We start from the raw sequence: 14,029 nt of genomic DNA, 5'->3' as shown, positions 1-14,029 counted from the left end.
GGACATGACGAAATGGATGAAGGGACATCACAAAGAACATCCATGCCCAGGCTGGGATTCGAATTCAGAGCACCTGGCGTCGTGGCATGCTGTGCTAACCACTCTGCTACGGATTGATTGATTTACTTGATTTTACTTCACTTTTTATTCCACTTTTAGCTAATTTGCGAAGATGAGAATGAGTGATGATATCATGAAATTGATGAATAGACACTCACAAACACTCATACCCAGGTCGGGATTCGACCCTGGGACGAGTACCCATGGAGGTCAGCTATTAAAATACGAGTATAATACAGTTTATTGATCTACTTTTGGTTTGAAATAGACAAACGTTTATTTGCAGCTACAATGTGCAAAACTGTAAATGTCAACAGTGGTGAACACTACTTTGTCAGTCTAGGTTTGGCATGAACATTTTTGGTCTCATTGTTTCATATCGACATTGTTGACCATTTCTTTTATCAGAAAGTTTCCGACACAACAAGTGACAGATAAACATCAGGTTCTAATTCATGGTGGTTGCGGTAAACGCGGTTTAAAATTACTTACGTGAAATTTAAAAGATTTCGTAATTCCGCGTTGCACAATTTAATGGTTCAATCCTATCAATTTCGAAGATCCACTTGTGAATGAAGACAGTGGATCTTCGAAATTGATAGGATTGAACCATTAAATTGTGCAACGCGGAATTACGAAATCTTTTAAATTTCACGTAAGTAATCAGGTTCTAAGCCTAGTTATGCACATCGTGTGGAAATCATCTTCCTCGACTATAAAAAAGGAATAAGTTTGTATAGTATTCCGTAAACGAAAAACAAGTTCGTCTAGATATCAAGAATGATATTTTCCCTTGGAAGAGGGTTGACCAATATCTCCTTTCCTTTTGCGCGCATGCGTGTTAGCTTTTTGATTTAAGGATTTTAATTCATGCAAGAAAGGTCATGATCATATTTGTGGTTAGTCCCCTATTGAATTTTTTTCATTGGTTGTTTCGGTCAGTTTTCTTAACTTACTTTTACTCGGGTTTATGAAATCGCATATTTTGACTGATGTTTTACAAACAGAATTGAGAGGAAAATATTTTGGGATTTTCTTTCTCAATCAATTTTATCTACACTCGCCTTTCTCTGTGTTTCAATAGGTCGTTGGACTTTCCCGCTCATCTACTATGCACAAAACTGGGTTACGTATCCTCTGCAACAGGGCTGAAGACTGTTACTGAACCGTGGGTTGATCGATACAGATGTTCACATCAACGATTAAGCTTCGGCAAAGTCAAGCTCTGCCCCCTCATGCTCCAGTCAAATATTCTTTCCACCCGATCGGAATGAAACCTTGACCCGAGCACCGGCTGTGAATGCTTTTATTAAAAATCATTCAACAATATTTGACCGCACCGTGAGGGGAGGGTGATCTGAACACTACTTGAGCGTAGATGTGAATCAAGCTTTAATGCATCCTGGACTGCATTTGGCAGACAAGCGAGGCTCTGGTGTCTGGACTCTCAGCCAGTATAATCTTATGAGAGGCTAATGTTGTCCCTATATATTTGTCGTTGTCCCTTCATCCACCTTATCTTACCACCATTAATCCTCACCTCGCGATTAGCCAAAGGGGCAGAAACATATAACATAAACTAAACCAATCAATCAGGCATTGTGATAGCAAAAATTCTTGACCAGAAATATAATTTCTTGACTTTTTGTTTACTGGTATAAGGAAACAGATTTTTCCAATGATTTCTTAATACAGGAACAGCCAAGAATGATCCATATATTCCTCAGACTTGAGCAGTGAAAATAATCGCAGTGATGGCATCATAAATCAGACAATGGGCTTCATATATTTTATATATCATCATACCCCACCAACCATAATGAATTCAACTTTCAAAGTTTTGAAAAGAGAGGCGATCATAGGACCATTCAAATTTATATGAAAATTGCCGAAAAACTGGCAAAGTTCTTTTTTTTTTTTAACGTATCTCTACAGTCTGGAAGTTAGCAGGCCCAACTTAAAAGGATTGTGCAACAAATTAAACAGTTGACACATTACAAATGAATAATGGTACACTAAAATGGATTGCACTGTTGGATGTTTTCAGAAAATTTCACATAAACCTGAGTGACTCGCCACCTTTCCCTTTGAAAACTGTACTGGTGAATTCAAGATGGAGGAGGGATATGGTACTTACATTATCTGTGAAGTCACTGGTCTAATTACATAACCAAAAGCTGCGACATTTTAACTTCACATGTGTTAAGAGGTATCGGGCACTCGCTGAGTTTGGGTTCATCCTGTATCTTGGTACAATGCAAGATCTACCATATCTACTGACACGATTCCAAATATTTGGCAACTGTGGTAACTTTTGCAAAATCTTAAATGCTGGCAAACTAGAACTTTACGAATAAAGTGACATAGCACCATTTTCATAAAAAATTAGAAGACCTGTAATTTTCACATAAAGCTTTGATAAATAAACATCATACACTGGCAATTTAAAATGTACAAAAACATTATCATGGTCACCAATAATTTATTTATGAGCATCAGACTTATGAATAGACATAAATCTGAAACAAAGTTTGTATTTGGGAAGATGCAAGCTAAACTTATATGGAAAACGTTTATTGAAATGAGAAATCAATTATTAAATTATTAACTGTGGCAAATCATTTACACTAATGAAACATGAACACAACTTCACACACATAAAGTCTGCTTCTAAGGGAAAAATGCACACACACTCACACACACACACAAACACAATATCTGGAGATTCCACATTAATTTGTCCTTCCTGGTAATCTAATAAAGCCGCTTGGAGTCAGTCTTTAACACCGTCACTCACAAAAACAACATACTTGATTGAAGAGCATTATCCTGATGGGGAAAAAATATTTTTATCTTACTGACTTATCTTTAACACAGCACATACATTATGACTCTGAACATTGTACTTTTCTTAAAATGGAAACTAAATTATCAAGTATGAATGTCAGTGTTGTGTTAGTATTTTCTACAAAAAAAAATACTGAAAGCATTACTGTTGCAACAGGTTTATCCAACCCAGCACCTGGGGCAACGGTATAATCAAAAATTCATAGCAGACAAAAGCACGCAATTAACTGTTGTTCTTTCAAACTGAAATCATGCTCACTTGCATACCAGCACATTACAGGAAAGAAAGCAGAATCTTATGAACAAGTACACAAAAAACATTTAAAACAGAAAAAAATTATGTTTATTTCAAAAAAATTCACACAATTGGGTTCCAACAACATTCAGGCAGAAAAAAGACGAAAGGAAAAGACAGGCAGCGAAAGAGAGATCAACACACACTGACAAATTCTATACAAATCCTTTTTTTTTTAATTAATTTTTTTCAGCAACTACTCTCTTCAGATAAACCCTAATGCACTGGAGTATATTAAAATGAAAAGCACTCCCCACTGTTTCCCATCAAGTAATTACCCGAGCATGCATGTCTCAATGCAATCAATAACTTCCAAAGTCGTTTGTAAGACTTACACTCTCTGCTCGGTTTGGACACAACTTCTTGTACACACCTTCGATAAAGTTGCGCCTGGAAAGAAAAGTGAAGCATGTTAAAGTTGTGTGTGTGTGTGTGTGTGTGTGTGTATGTAAAACAAACACAAAAAACACAAATTCTCTTGTTGAGAATTTAAAACCACTATCTTAAAGCGATAATGTACAGTTTCACATAGTTCACATGCAATTCAGCATTACAAAAAATGCTCAAGAGTATTAGAAAAAAAGAGAACACTGCACTCTAAGTTGTAGGTTCCTACTCACATTACAAATGTAAGCAGTCATTTATTAAGCTAGATCAAGCATATTAAATATATTAGGGACGGGACAGGTTAATCGGTACTCTATCTGTATCAGCCAATATAAGTATATCAGTTAATCGGTAAAATTACTGATTATTTTACAGATCCAATATATCTATGAATCTCTTATAATTTAGTACAAAATTCTGCCATTTTAGATAAGGCATAACTTACACCACCTGCCATCATTTCACTAAGTAATAAAGACCAGTTTTGATATGTACTTACTTTGTTCTCTAGCTTTCACCACATCATGTGGCTTCCTCAGGAGAGAGGACAAGAATAGTCAAGATTTAAGACATGGAAGGTAAGTTAAGGTTAAAAAGATAAAATACAGTGCAGTGTCCTGTCACTCCTTCCTACTCCATGTCTGGCTGGCAAAACTAACTGTCCTATCCAATACGGCTATCTGGCTGACAGAAAGTAAAGATGTCTGCACTTCCTGTTGGTCACCTGTCCACTGCGATGTGACTCCCCAAATTCCACAGAAACACTGCACTTTTTGTTAGTAGTTTTTTCTAATAATAATTGCCATCCTTTATCAAATAGTCCTACATGTTCATTTAGATTGTCTCTTGTTTTTAGCATGGCAAATGACTCTTTTACATTGAGTTCAATTGGTCCTTTTGCACTTTTGATAAATTAGGTTTTCTCTTAATCTGAGTTTCCTTTAATATCTAGTTTGTGCTCATTAATTCTTGTACAGATGTTCCTTTTGGTTTGTCCTATGTATTGTTTTCCACAGCTGCATGTGCAAGAGTATATTCCAGAGTTATCTAGGGGATCAATTCCTTCCTTCTTATATGTATTTAATACATGGCAGGTTTTGTTTCCCAGTTTGGTAGTCAAATTTAAGATACATGGATGGAGTAGGCGACTTAGTCGATTACTCGTGTAAAATAGCAATGGGTAACCAATCCAAATTTTTCTTCCACTTTTGTGTCTGCCTTTCCTTGTTTTAGGTTTGATGAAACTTGAATTGTAATTTAGTCTATATATTTTGTATCGTATCCCTTGACTATGGCTATGTTTGATATGTACTCTTTTTCCTTCTCGAACTGCTCTGGAGTGGTACTTAATTTCATACCCCTGGCTATAAAGTCGTACCAAATGTTTCTTTTTTGTATTCTGGAGTAGGCTGAGGATATATTTTGGCTACCAAACCGGGAAACAAAACCTGTCATGTATGAAATACATATAAGAAGGAAGGAATTGCACATCAGCTGTGGAAAACAATACATAGGACAAACCAAAAGGAACATCTGTACAAGAATTCATGAGCACAAACTAGATATTAAAGGAAACTCAGATTAAGAGAGAACCAAATTTATCAAAAGTGCAAAAGGACCAATTGAACTCAATGTAAAAGAGTCATTTGCCATGCTAAAAACAAGAGACAATCTAAATGAACATGCAGGACTATTTGATAAAGGATGGCAATTATTATTATTAGAAAAAACTACTAACAAAAAGTGCAGTGTTTCTGTGGAATTCGGGGAGTCACATCGCAGTGGACAGGTGACCAACAGGAAGTGCAGACAGCTTTACTTTATGTCAGCCAGGCAGCCATATTGGATAGGACAGTTAGTTTTGCCAGCCAGACATGGAGTAGGAAGGAGTGACAGGACACTGCACTGTATTTTATCTTTTTAACCTTAACTTACGTTCCATGTCTTAAATCTTGACTATTCTTGTTCCGTCTCCTGAAGAAGCCACATGATGTGGTGAAAGCTAGAGAACAAAGTAAGTACATGTCAAAACTGGTCTTTATTACTTAGTTCTGCCATTTTGTTGTAATTTTTATGAATAATCTGTATGCACTACTTTTTAAAAAAGTAAATTTATAAATATGCAACTTCTTATGCACTGCAGTCACTTCGAACCACACATCTATTAAGGAGGTCAATGAACCATTCAAGTTCTTCAAGAGCCATTTGAAATTTTAAATTGGATCCGTTGAATATTGGTTATTGGTATTGGCCAAAATTTCATATTGGTCCATACCTAAAATAAATCATTAATCTATGTGTTTGGACACTGTTGTACAGTGGAAGCACAATTTTACATTTTACCAAATTATACATTCAATGTTCATGCTCCTAAGAGAGCAAAATGTTACAAAATTTCCCTGGATTTGAAGATTTTCTACATTTTAAGTTTGTTCACTTTGGTCGCCTAAACTTGGTTTCTGCATCTCTGCCTTGTGGTTGTATTTTGTGTACGGTTGTCCCAATGCTTTGGAAAGAGTTACTGAAAATATTTTGAAAAACTATACTGACTCATGTGCATATTATGCATAGCACACATGACAGTAAAATTTCAGGCAATGCCAGCAGCATGATTCAGATATCAGTTCAAGATATTTTAATTCACATTTTATGGCACATTTCTCACTCCATATGCTAAAAAAAAGCATGACTTGATATGGTATGATTCTTTAGTTAGTATTATTAACCCTCAACTCTGTGACATGTATTATTTGTAACAAAACTGGCGACCTGAGGTCATTGTAATAACCTCCAGCACTTTATACAACAGCAATGTGATGCATTACTTGATCTGGCAACACTTGATGTTTTCATGGCTTAGCCTTGAATGAACAATTAATTCCGAAAAGGAACGTGAGGTTGTATAGATTGTAAAAAATATTATATAATACACCTTTTCTACTTACAGATGACTTTACTAATGAAAATGCCTTGACACTAAATTGCACATAAATCGATATACAGATGTACACACACTGCTTCAACAAACACCATTCAAAAAACTAAGTACAGCCGCTTCTAAAACTACAGATAAACTAATTTCTTTATTATGTACTGCAACGACTTGCAGTACTCTGATATGACAAGTTTTTCGATCGTAAAGTAATTCCCAATGTCATCTTCACAGTCTCTAATATGTTCTTCTAACATCTCTGAGTCTCAAACTACAAAACAGATCTGCTAGACTGGACATGGTAACCGTTACAGTGCAATAGACATGATTTTAAAAATGTTACGCAACTCATGAAATGAGGTATAATGGCCTGCTGCAAATATGAACTTGCATCCAAGAGTACTCAAGTTACACTAACCTTGAAATGGTAAAGGTGACAGATGGTTCAATAAAAATTAACAGGTACTACAAACACCAGGCAAACACTGGTAATAAGCAACAACTATACACAATTTATTTTTTGAAGGTGTCCCACAGACCTCATATCATCAGTTAGGGATAAAGTAAATATACAAGGGACAGTCAAATGAAAACCTTAATTTGTTTTCGCTTTCTATCTAGTACATTTCTGCATGTACAGTTGCACAAGTTTGCTGCATTTTAGTATATATCCATTGCTGATCCACATATATTTTCAACTCTTGAGTTAATGCCTGCATATCTCAGGAAGAAGAATCTTTGGGATGCACGTGCAGTCACTTATGACCCATTGCGAAGGTCTTTCCACCCATCTGCCTCGAAACTGAAGCCATTGTAGTATTTATCCCTTCATTCATAAATTTGCTAGCATGGTAATCATGCATAGAGATATTGAATTTTCATTTGCTGTAGGATGACTGTTCTTTAAAAATGACGAAAATGGTGTTGTGAAGCTCACTTGATTAGTGTTGCACCCTTGAGGTCATTTTGTAAATAACAGTTTGATCCCTGATGTAAATTTGACCTGTATACAGTCTGTCCTATAATTTTTATCAGACTTTTAAAGTTTTCATTTGACTCTCCCTCATATATATTCATTCATTTTCCTTCATACCTTTGAAGAAAAAATATACAAAAACTACGGTCCTTTTACTCAAAATGGTAGAAAATGTCTTACTTGGCACTAAGTCCCCCACCAGGAGGTAACCCAGGTATATCTTCATCTGCTAAGGCCTGCAGGACATGCACAAACTCAACTCCATCACGCTGTTCAATGATTTCTACAGAAAAAATAATATTACATTCAGATAAAAAACAAAAGAGAAGTTTCTTAAGTTTTTCAAAAATAAATAAAACACAGAATTAATGTCATTTTATGATAATAAGATATTCATCTTTCTAATCAAAATTTATTATTTCCACATAAATACAACTATGTTTAGAATTCTATGTTCTTATAATAAGGAACACAAAACTTAAGACAAATTAGAAAAATTACTGATTGTATGAATACTATCTATGAATTTCTTTCAAAAAATTGAATTTTAAAAATTAACAGAAAATCTCAGTATTATAATTCAGTGCATTAATAGTTTACAGTTCAAGACATCAATACAATACGTCACTCAAAAGTGATGCACAAGAAAAATATCGACATTAATATACAACAGTAGGAGCTTAGTATTGATTTCATGCCCAGTGGCTATACTGACTGACAACCTAACCTGGCAGTGATGTACAAGCAGAATTATCAATGCTCAACTGTATCCACCATTTACATTGTAAATATTTTAAAGTTACTCAATATTATACCATTTAATGATATTTTAAAGCTTCTTTTCATGAAAATAAAGTTAGTGTGAGGTTAAGATGTTGAAATACAAAAGCACAAAACAGCTTGTTGAGGGTCAAGCCTGCCAAGCAGCTTTTTGTCGAGTGTTGCATGGTCAGTGCACTGAGTTCCATCATCACAGATTTCTGGATTTGAGACCAGTGAGTGTGAAGTACCTGTCCACCTGTCCTTACGATGCTGAGTCAACACTGAAATTTTGGAGCTCACACAGGAAATCAACCCTGGGATCAATTGCACCGAAGACAAGAGCAATAACCATTACGCTAGGCAGGAACTACATAGTGAAATATGCCATATTAAAACGTAACCCAAAAAATCGACTGCAATGCAGTCATAGAGCCCTCAGCTTTCAATCAGAAAACAAGCTGCTGCCCTTGGGTTATCATTAGGGACATGATTTTAAGGTGCAGCACCTTTCGAAAAATATAGCTGTTTTCATACCGATCATTTGATATATGTAATTTAGGACATGAAATGAACACATTTTGTTGCACATTTCTGGCATCTTTTCGTGAGATTAGCACATTTATCCCCTTTTTAACCCCCTCTTTGATGCCTTTTTCCTTTCCTTTCTTTCATGTTTTGTTAAAAAATTATACAGAAAAATGATTTTCAGTCTTCTTGAGCAGCTACATAAAACCCTACAGTCTCATTTTTTTTAGAGCAAAACGAGAGCTATAAAATGGTATAATATAATCATTGCAGCTATGGGGTGTGTGGGATCCCGAAAAGTTGGGACCGGGATCAGGAAAAAAAATTCCCATCCCGATCCAGACTTCGGGAAATGAATTCCCGACTTTTCGGGATCCCAAGCAGTCGGGAAATACCGAACGGTCATTTTAAAAAGTTGTTAATTCTCGAAGTTTTCTGCATTGCAAGTGTCTGTAACTTATCGGAAATTGTTTGTTTTTAGTCCAGAAAATGCAAAAACAGTCACTTAAGTTGAAAATGACGTGTAGAATTCGAGATTTTCAGAGCTTTGGTAAATTTTAAACATTCCCCGTCCCAAAAATTTCCCGACTTTGTCAGGAAATGGGGAATTTTTCCCATCCCGAATGTCGGGATTAAAAAAAAATTCCCATTCCGATCCCATCCAGACCCAAAAAATTCAGTCTCGCATACCCCTAATTGCAGCCCCAATAGTTCCCAAGATAAAAACCGCGAAAGAAAATGCAAACTTCAACAAAACCTATTTGGCAGAATCACAGTCCTATATGCGGTCTGTGTGAATTGTATACAGAAGGTGCAGAAAAAGAGAGCATTGAATAAAGGCATTTTATCAGCACCTTTTGGAAAACATTTTCAGAACCTCCCCCCACTTTCCTGAACATAATTTTGCACCTTAAAATCCTTTCCCTAGTTATCATGCAACCTTGCGAGAAATATTCTGTACAAGGATTTGAACTTTCTCATCCACATAAAAAGGCAGACATGCAAGAGCTGACTGACGAAGCCTCAGATATCTTTGCTACTATTATATAGCGAACAATAAATATATAAATATTCCAACTACATTTCATATTGTTTTCAATTTGAAACTTTCAGGTTCTTCTAACCCACCCTGTATTTTACCAAGCGATTGGTTACCTGTAATTCTCCTCTCCAATGCAGTTTCCAATTCAATCTCTTGGTTGATAGCTTCGGGGGAGGGTTGAGGCGAACCTGGAAAGGTGACTAGCACAATGCTCATATTATCCCGACTGCCCTGAAATATAAAAGATGTCACATGTTTTACATGAAATATGCTATACAGAGTATTGTAACAAATGCAGTCCTGTAAATACACACTACAGGGTTAACACGTCACTACAGGCAAAAACTGGTACACACTATTCAAAATGTAGGACGTCATCATTCACAGTAAATAATGTGTATGTCACTAGGAAATGCTAACACGTAGTGCACATTTTACACATTTTCAGTTCAAAAATAATACATTTTTAAAATGCATCCTTCAGTACAATTTCCCATAATAAATAACATTACTGTTCATTTCCACCTTCCTGAAAGTCCAATTTTTCATAAATTTCTCCTGTAATTTTCTATTTCTGAAACTGAAGAACATATTTTCTTAACGTAAATTATATGATGCTCAAAATATAGAACATTTATGTTTTTCTTTTCTTTCAAATTACTTCCTGCCCCTCTGACATAAGACTAAAATGTACAGGGCATGTACGAGGGTCACTATTTATATTTTGAGCCTAACAATGAAAAAACAGGAATTTGGCATTGAAAACTGCTTTATTGTTTTTCAAAGTATTCTCCTTTATGGTCAATACACTTTCGCATCCGTTCGAACCATTTGTCAAAGCAGTTTTTCCAATCTTCTTGAGACACCTCCATAATATGGTTTTTGAACTCATCAACGGCATCTTCCGCCGACGAAAATTGTTGTCCACGCAATTTATTCTTGACATTCGGGAACAAGAAGAAGTCATTGGCTGCCAAATCAGGACTGTACGGTGGATGACCCATCAATTCTATTTTTTGACTGTTCATAAAGTCGGTTGTTAGACGAGATGTGTGACAGCTGGCATTGTCTTGATGAAGAATGATCAGAAGGCGTTTGTTTGTTTTCCGTATTTGATCGAAGACCCTGGCAAACAATATTGTTGTGTACCATTCAGAGTTGACCGTTCTACGTTCCTCTAAAGGCACAGTTGCCACATCACCAGTTTTCCCGAAAAAACAGGCGACCATTTGTTTCGATGTGCTTCGAGCGCGAACAACTTTTGTTGGATTGGGTTCATCTTGAAACACCCATACAGTCGACTGCTGTTTACATTCCGGCTCATATGCATATATCCATGATTCGTCACCTGTTACAATCTTATATACGTCTTTTGAAGCACCACAATTGTATTTATTGAGCATTTGTTTGCACCAATTGACGCGAGCGTCTTTTTGAGTTTTTGTCAAATTGTGTGGGATCCAACGAGAACATACCTTTCTCACAGCTAAATGATCATGTAATATTTTATATATGCTGGTGGAACTAATGCCTATGGTTGCCTCAATCTCACAGTATGTCACATGACGATCTTGCAGTATTAGGTTTTGCACAGCATCAATTTTTTCTTGAACAACAACTGATTTTGGACGACCTTCGCGAATCTCGTCGGTGAGGGAATGGCAGCCACGATTAAATTCGTTATACCAGCGTTTCACAGTGGCAAAGTATGGGGCTTCATCGCCAAATGTGGAAGTAAGTTGATTGATGCACTCTTGTCTTGATAATCCACCTCGAAAATTGCAAAAAATCATCGCACGAAAATGTTCACGAGTTAATTCCATTTTATTGTTGTCTCGCAATCTCCAAGGCAACATAAACAACACAAATGAAGCTATTGACAAAACATTTGAAGTACGTTATGGTCAATAATGCCAGACGATTGTGCAAACGTCAAATCGCGCCTAACTTCAATCAGTGTTGCCAAGGCTCAAAATATAAATAGTGGCCCTCGTAGGAGCATACCAGGTAGGACTCTCCACACTAAACAAAGCATATGTCCCCTCCCCACACATGCAAAAGGGAGGATTTCAGGTTATATTCAATCTTATTGCCTTTTGAAGGTAAAGCAGTTCAAAATTTGAAGAACATATTAACAAAGTGGAAAACAGCAGGATAAAAAAGAAAATAGAAATCAGTTCAAAGCTTTTGACACCATGGAGTCGCTACTGTCGGATTAAAAATTACAGATACTAAAAACATGTTACCCCAAAATTTGGCCTATTCAATTCTGTCTTAAATCTATCCTAACCAAATTTCTTTTAGAGTATGCCTTCTATTTTTTATCGCTAAGAACTAAAAAGGTGCCGTTTTTTCCAGGTTTTGCAAACAAAGGCTTTTAACACAATTCTTAATTTTCAGATTTTTAAAATGTGTCAAAGAAACGTTATTTTCAATGTTGCGAAACAACTTTTCTTGTTATTGTTTAGTCCTACAAAAATACTATTCAAAAATACAGTTTGTGTGCTTGTTTTCCATTATTAGGTAATGTGAAATTGACGGGTGTTGAAAAAATATTTCAAATCGTTTGTTCCAAAGTTCCAAACAAATGCTTTAGTACGGACTTCTACCTCTTATTTGCGTAATTTATGAGGATAATAACTACTACTACAGTAAAACCTCATTAATCCGGACAGGCAAAAAAAAAAAAAAAAATTCCAAGGTTTTAAATGTGGCTAGAAGTCAACAAGAGAACTTCCCAACGAAAAGGCAGTCAACCACTGATGAAATTCTGTTCCCGCAGACTTTGTACTGTACTTTATAGTGTATTTAGGCCTGTGCTCTTTAAATACACCATAAAAAAAGTGTTTTGTTGCTCAAACAGGAATTTTTAATGCACTTTCTACTGTTCTTTTAGGTTATTTCAGTAAATCTGGATTTTCGTTAAACCGGTCAACTTATCTCCCCATTAGTCTGGATTAACAATGTTTTACTGTACTACCACTAGTAATAATAATAATGTCACTTTATCCTGGTACTTGCCCCCTCCCCAGAAAAAAAATCGTGGTTGCACCTTTGGTATTATATTTTATTTTTCTGCAAATTTTGTCCGACAAAAATAATTTGCGTAATTAATTCGGCATAAAGGAGGGGGCAAATGTTCTACCTTTTGGGGGGGGGGCATGTCATGGGCCTTGGGGGGATGGACATCCCTGCGCGAGGGTGTGCATGCACACAGAGTTGTTTGAGCCATTGGCAAGGCACAGACATCAGTTGGAGGAAAGATAGTAGTGCAGACACTTCACAGTGGATTGTGATAATGTTCAAGAAAATCGGGATGTCCACTGTGTGTGAAGTGTGGATTGTGATCCAATATTTGAATGCCCAGAATGTGTCAAGAGTGAAATCCACCGTTAGATGGGTGAGATGTATGGGGAACAAACATACCATGAGCGTCTCAATGGTATGGAGATGGGTGCAGCAGTGTGCCCGATGAGGAATGGAGTGGGCAGCCATCTGTGGTGGCTGACGACTTGGTTCATGCAGTGGAAGAGAAGATTACAGAGAACAGACGATTCACATTGTCTGCATTTTCCACATATTTCCAGGTCGCTGCTTCATGAAACTGTCTCTGACAAAGTAAAGTTACATAAATTTTGTGCCCGCTGGGCACCACACTCGCTTACAGAAGACTGCAAAAAGAAGTGTCTGGGCAGTGAATTAAGTTTTTTACACAGTACTGTGAGGAGGATGATGATTTTTTGAGTCATATTGTGAGTAGGAACAAGACATGGGTGTTGCATGAGACCCCTGTAACAAAACGACAGTCCATGAAGTGGAGGCACACATCTTATTCACAGAAGACCAAAATCAAACAGGAGCTGGCCACTTGAAGATTCTGTGCACAGTGTTTTGGGACAGACGAGGTGCTTGGATTCGTGGACTTTTTTGCCGTGTGGCGACACAATCAAAGCGAAAAACCTATTGCAAAAGGCCGAGCAATCCAAAACAAGCAATGTAGCATGTTGTACCAGGGTGTTGTTTTTATTCATGATAAAGCCTGTCCCCATACAGTGGTTGCAACACAATACCCCCCCTTCGACCTTTCAATATGGTAATATGGGGATACAAAACATGGTGTCTCGTAATGATAAGTGTCTGAAGAGTGGTGGCGTGGCAACTATGTTGAAAATTAGTAAAAGGTATGTACTTGAGTGTGCAATA

The 14,029-nt window shown here is 36.6% G+C and overlaps 1 protein-coding gene across 6 annotated transcripts in view; it reads right to left on the bottom strand.

Annotated features, from left to right (window-relative positions):
* Positions 1–14,029, bottom strand: part of alph (protein phosphatase alphabet) — a 100,438-nt gene that overhangs the window by 42,808 nt on the left and 43,601 nt on the right. For 3 of the 6 annotated variants that reach the window (XM_083118820.1, XM_083118824.1, XM_083118819.1), the window contains exons 3-5: positions 9,940–10,057; positions 7,678–7,780; positions 3,538–3,592 (exon numbers count right to left, since the gene is read on the bottom strand). In XM_083118820.1, coding sequence (XP_082974946.1) covers positions 3,538–3,592; positions 7,678–7,780; positions 9,940–10,057 — 276 coding nt within the window. Of the gene's footprint in view, positions 1–745; positions 2,890–3,480; positions 3,593–7,677; positions 7,781–9,939; positions 10,058–14,029 lie in introns of those variants that run through there. The other 3 variants (XM_083118822.1, XM_083118821.1, XM_083118823.1) reach the window with 3 other exon arrangements.

The sequence above is a fragment of the Lepisma saccharinum genome, chromosome 3, assembly GCF_977018435.1.
Source record: "Lepisma saccharinum chromosome 3, izLepSacc3.1, whole genome shotgun sequence".
NCBI lineage: Eukaryota > Metazoa > Arthropoda > Insecta > Zygentoma > Lepismatidae > Lepisma > Lepisma saccharinum.
The sequence above is the reverse complement of the archived record's forward strand: the minus strand, read 5'-3'. Positions and strand labels throughout refer to the sequence as shown.